Source organism: Homarus americanus, unplaced genomic scaffold, assembly GCF_018991925.1.
Source record: "Homarus americanus isolate GMGI-L3 unplaced genomic scaffold, GMGI_Hamer_2.0 scaffold54840, whole genome shotgun sequence".
NCBI lineage: Eukaryota > Metazoa > Arthropoda > Malacostraca > Decapoda > Nephropidae > Homarus > Homarus americanus.
The window spans coordinates 185,001-190,000 of NW_024745963.1; the positions used below are offsets into that span (position 1 = coordinate 185,001).

Here is a 5,000-nt window from a genome sequence, read left to right on the forward strand (position 1 = left end):
ATTATTTTTTGGGATTTAATATTGTCATGAGATTGTTTACTGACACACACACACGCACACGCACACACACACACACACACACACACACACACACACACTGAAACAAAAACCGTAGTGAAGATGATGTTCCTCGACCTCAACCATTTCCCTGTTGTGACGCTCTCTGTTGTGACGCTCTCTGTTGTGACGCCCTCTGTTGTGACGCCTTCTGTTGTGACGCCCTCTGTTGTGACGCCCTCTGTTGTGACACCTTCTGTTGTGACGCCTTCTGTTGTGACGCTCTTTTGTGACGCCTTCTGTTGTGACGCCCTGTTGTGACGCCTTCTGACGCCCCTTGTGACTGTTGTGACGCCTCTGTTGTGACGCCTTGTTGTGACGCTCTCTTTGTGACGCCTTTGTTGACGCTTCTGTTGTGACGCCCCTGTCAGCGCCTCTGTTGTGACGCCCTCTGTTGTGACGCTCTGTTGTGACGCCTTCTGTTGTGACGCCTTCTCTTCTGTTGTGACGCCATCTGTTGTGACGCCTTCTGTTGTGACGCCTTCTATATGTGACGCCTTCTGTTGTGACGCCTTCTCGCCTTCTGTTGTGACGCCTTCTGTTGTGACGCCATCTGTTGTGACGCCTCTTGTTGTGACGCCTTCTGTTGTGACGCCTTCTTCTGTTGTGACGCCGCCCTCTGCTTGTGACGCCCTCTGTCTGTGGAGACGCCAGACGCCTTCTGTTGTGACGCCTTCTGTTGTGACGTCTCTGTTGTGACGCCTCTGTTGTGACGTCGACGCCTTCTGTTGTGACGCTTCTGTTGTGACGCCCCCTGTTGTGACGCCTTCTGTTGTGACGCCCTCTGTTGTGACGCCCTCTGTTGTGCCCTCTGTTGTGTACGTATGTGCGTGTGTGTATACAGTTTTTAACAGGTAAACAATGGCGATCTCGTGTCATTTTAGACAAGAGACAGCAGAGACGGGGAGACAGGACAGGGGAGAAAAGAGGAGGAAGGACAGAGGGAGGAAGAACAGGGAGGAAGAGACACAGGGGGGAGAGGAGGAAAAAGAGGAAAAGGGGAAAGGAGAAGAGGAGGAGAAAGTAGGTAGAGAGATAGAAGGGAGAAGAAAGGGAGTAATCGATAAAGGGAGATGAAAAGGGAGAGAAAGGAAGATGGAAGAGGTCTGAGATGAGGACAAACAGGGAGATACAAGAGAATCCCCAAGAAAAGAAGAACAAGAGGTCACTAGGGCACCCAACTCAACCCTCAACATTGTCACACACACACACACACACACACACACACACACACACACACACACACACACACACACACACACACACACACACACACACTCCATTCGTCCCTCCTTCACTCACCTGTAGATCATCAGATAATCTCACCACTGACACCTTATTAATCAGCTGGTGATGAGCAATCCCACCTGGTCTACCTTATAATAGTCAGGTATACAGTTCAGTATGTATATAGATAATGCAGGTATACAGTTCAGCATGACGGTGCAGGTATACAGTGCAGGTATACACACATGCTAACTAACAAGTTCAGGTACACGCTGTCAGCATCATCAAAAGTTAATTAATTAATTCTATTCGCATCATTAATTTGGGTGTGGTCAGTTAATGGGTGTGTTACTACGCTGTCCACCGCCGTCTTAGTGTGAGGTAACGTGGTTAACTTTACATACACAGTACTTTAACATATACACATTACACATAGCCCTACAGATTACATATACATTATTATACCCAATACACAACTACACACACATCCTCACCTACCCACCCACCACCACCCACCCACCCACTCCTACTCACCTCCCCTACCCCACCCACCTCCACCACCACCCCACCCACCCCTACCCACCCACCCACCCCCCCACCAACTACCCTGCCCACCCATACCCACTCTCTGCTGGACCTATGACCCAGCGCCATAATACCAACGTGCCTCTGACATTCATTCAATTCACAGTGGCATCTAGCCTCAACGGACCACCCAAACCCACCTAAACGAAGCCTCATCTACCTCTAAAAACTCTAACCCCAAATCAAACCCCGAACTACTCCCTAACGACCCTAAATGGTGATTAAACATCAGGTAAGTTAAAAGGTAAGGGGGGGTAATTCGAGAGGACGAGTTAGGGCTATCAGGGTTTTCACACAACGCGCTGGTCTCTTGCTTTGGGGTTATGTGAGTCAGTCTGGATAATGATTGGTTGCCAAGATCTGCACGTGGTTGTTTTGCATGCATGAATGTTATTCTCGTGTGTGTGTGTGTGTGTGTGTGTGTGTGTGGTTGTTGTTGTTGTAGCGAGAGAAAATATGAAGAGACGGGGGAGATAGAAAAGAGAGGAGAGATAGAGGAGAATAGTTTTAATGGTCAGAGAGACGGAGGAGGATGAATGTGAAGGGCGAGTGTGAATGGCGAGTGTGAAGGGCAGTGTGAATGGTGTGAGGTGGTGGGTGTATTGGAAGGGTTGAACGTAAAAAAAAAAAAAAGTATAACATTCCTGCCCAGACACTACCTGTTGTCAAGAGTCGAGACACAGAAAATCCTACAATCCGTGTTTACTTCTTTCTCTCTCTCTCTCTCTCTCTCTCTCTCTCTCTCTCTCTCTCTGTCTTTGTGTTTATTCTTTCTACTCGAGTTTAGAGAGAGAGAGAGAACTCACAGATCCTTCTAAAGGTACAGCCAAGCTACAGACTATCACCCACAGAATAACCACTTAACAGACTACTATTACAACAGACCATTACCTGAGACCATCACTACCACAGATTGCAGCCACAGACAACTTCCACAGACAACTTCCACAGACAAAAGCCACAGACTACAACTACCAGAGTCCACCATCGCCAGAAACACCAGAGGCACCAAGAGGACCCCCATGCCTTGCGGAACACCACATCACACAATCCAGAAGGCCATCTAAGGGCGGTTACCCATCGCCCCAGTCATGCTCCTTTGTGCGCCTCTGAGATTAAGCCATCAGCATTATTTCCAACCGTGACTCTCCCAAACTGAACACCGGAGAGAGAGAAAAAAAAATATTAAATTGTTTTTAGGTCAATTCTGGGAAGATGATGATGATGATGATGATGTCTGTAGTTATGATGGCGGCAAGGTAAGAACCTCTTTTGGTGGGTGATATTCAGTACGCGTTTCGGGACGAGGAGGAAAAAATTCTTGATCACCTGATGATTAGCCTTCATCCAGCTTATGTTATCTGATGATTAAATACCTTTATACTACCTCAGGGGTTAGGTTAGGTTAGGTTATCTTTGTGCCTTACGATACCCATTTTCCATCGCACGAATTTCGTTATATTGAAACAAACAACAACTTTCGAACTTAGAAATAAAAACTATTAATTCTTACTACCCATTTACAATTCAAAATTCGAGTGAGCTACAAATATTCCGAGTGTGTGTGTGTGTGTGTGTGTGTGTGTGTGTGTGTGTGTGTTTTTGTGTGTGTAACAATCACCAACCTAACCTAACCTAACCTCGATATAGATCACGCAGGACTTCCGACAATATAAGGTTTTTTTCCCAGTACCGTATTTCTGCACCCAAACTGACAGGTGAATAGGGAGAGTTAGTTTACAATATATTCTGTTGTAATGAGGGTAAGAGGGGAGACTGAGGCGTTTTTGACATACATACATACAAACATACATACATACATACATACATACATACATACATACATACAGCCCACACAACCACGTACTGATCGCTATAAGAACGGGCCCATCCCACATCTATCCTTCCTTTCTATTGTAATTAAGCTGAAATTCCTTGTGACCATTATTATTATTATTATTAGTATTACACATAAACATCTCGCATGGCAAGAGACAATGTCGCCATGTGCATAATGGAGCCAACATCTCAGCATCAGTCTTCTCTCTCTCTGCCATCTCCAGTCCCTCCCCCTAGTTTGTAATAATGTTTCAAATTCCACTCAACTGCGACTATTCAACGGATGTATGTGTCTGTGTCTGTTGATCTATTTACTATACTGAAGTAATTTGCATACGTAACAAGCGGTAATGTGTGGTAGTTCAACTGTTTGCTGTGACACCTCAATTTGCCAGAGGTCAAAGTTCACCTATGTAATTAACCACAGAAGCCGGTCAAAGTTCACCTGTGTAATTATCAACAAATCTCAGGTTAAATTTTATTACCGTAATTAATAAAAGTTACATTGGCCATGGATCTTTGTTTCAGTAACAAATTAAATACCATTGTGACGGTGTATGTATGTATGTATGTATGTATGTATGTATGTATGTATGTATGCATGTATATGTGACGGAGAGAGAGAGAGAGTCCTACATCTATCCATCCAATAATCTATCTATCTATCCATCTATCTATCTCACCCAACCACGGCAGCAGTACACAGGCATCAGACCACCCGTGGCTGGCCCCTGGATACTGCTGGGGTTGTGGGAGTTATCTAGGAGACAGGAAGAGACTATCTCCCGGCCCGGTGTAAACAGTCGCATTATCTCTCAACACTGGTGGCGATCTCCCGGTGAGAGAGAGAGAGAGAGAGAGAGAGAGAGAGAGAGAGAGAGAGAGAGAGAGAGAGAGAGAGAGAGAGAGAGAGAGAGAGATAGAGAGATAGAGGAAGAGAGATACGTTCGAATTGATAGATATATAGAGTAGAGTATACATTGTACTTGATAAACACATTGAAGAAAGCTTTAACAAGGTTAGGGGTTAGGTAGGTTAGTAGCAGGTTAGGTTAGGGTAGGTTAGGTAGGTTAGGTTAGGTTAGGTTAGGTTAGGTTAGGTTAGGTTAGGGGTTAGTTAGGTTGGGTTGTAGGTTAGGTAGGTTAGGTTAGGTTAGTTAGGTTAGGTTAGGTAGGTTAGGTAGGTTAGGTTAGGTAGGTTAGGTTAGGTTAGTTAGTTAGGTTATGTTAGGTTAGGGAGTTAATAAGTTATATAGTCATGGGTTGCCAACTATTGTTTATTTTCTCTGCTTC

The 5,000-nt window shown here is 45.1% G+C and overlaps 1 protein-coding gene across 1 annotated transcript in view; it reads right to left on the bottom strand.

The window, feature by feature from the left end:
* The window catches only part of LOC121878851 (extensin-like), a 38,896-nt gene extending 36,003 nt beyond the window's left edge, over positions 1 to 2,893 (bottom strand). Inside the window, exons 1-2 of the mRNA XM_042385268.1 lie at positions 2,761 to 2,893; positions 142 to 868 (exon numbers count right to left, since the gene is read on the bottom strand). Coding sequence (XP_042241202.1) covers positions 142 to 868; positions 2,761 to 2,893 — 860 coding nt within the window. The remainder of the gene's footprint in view (positions 1 to 141; positions 869 to 2,760) is intronic.
* Positions 2,894 to 5,000: the final 2,107 nt, after the last annotated feature.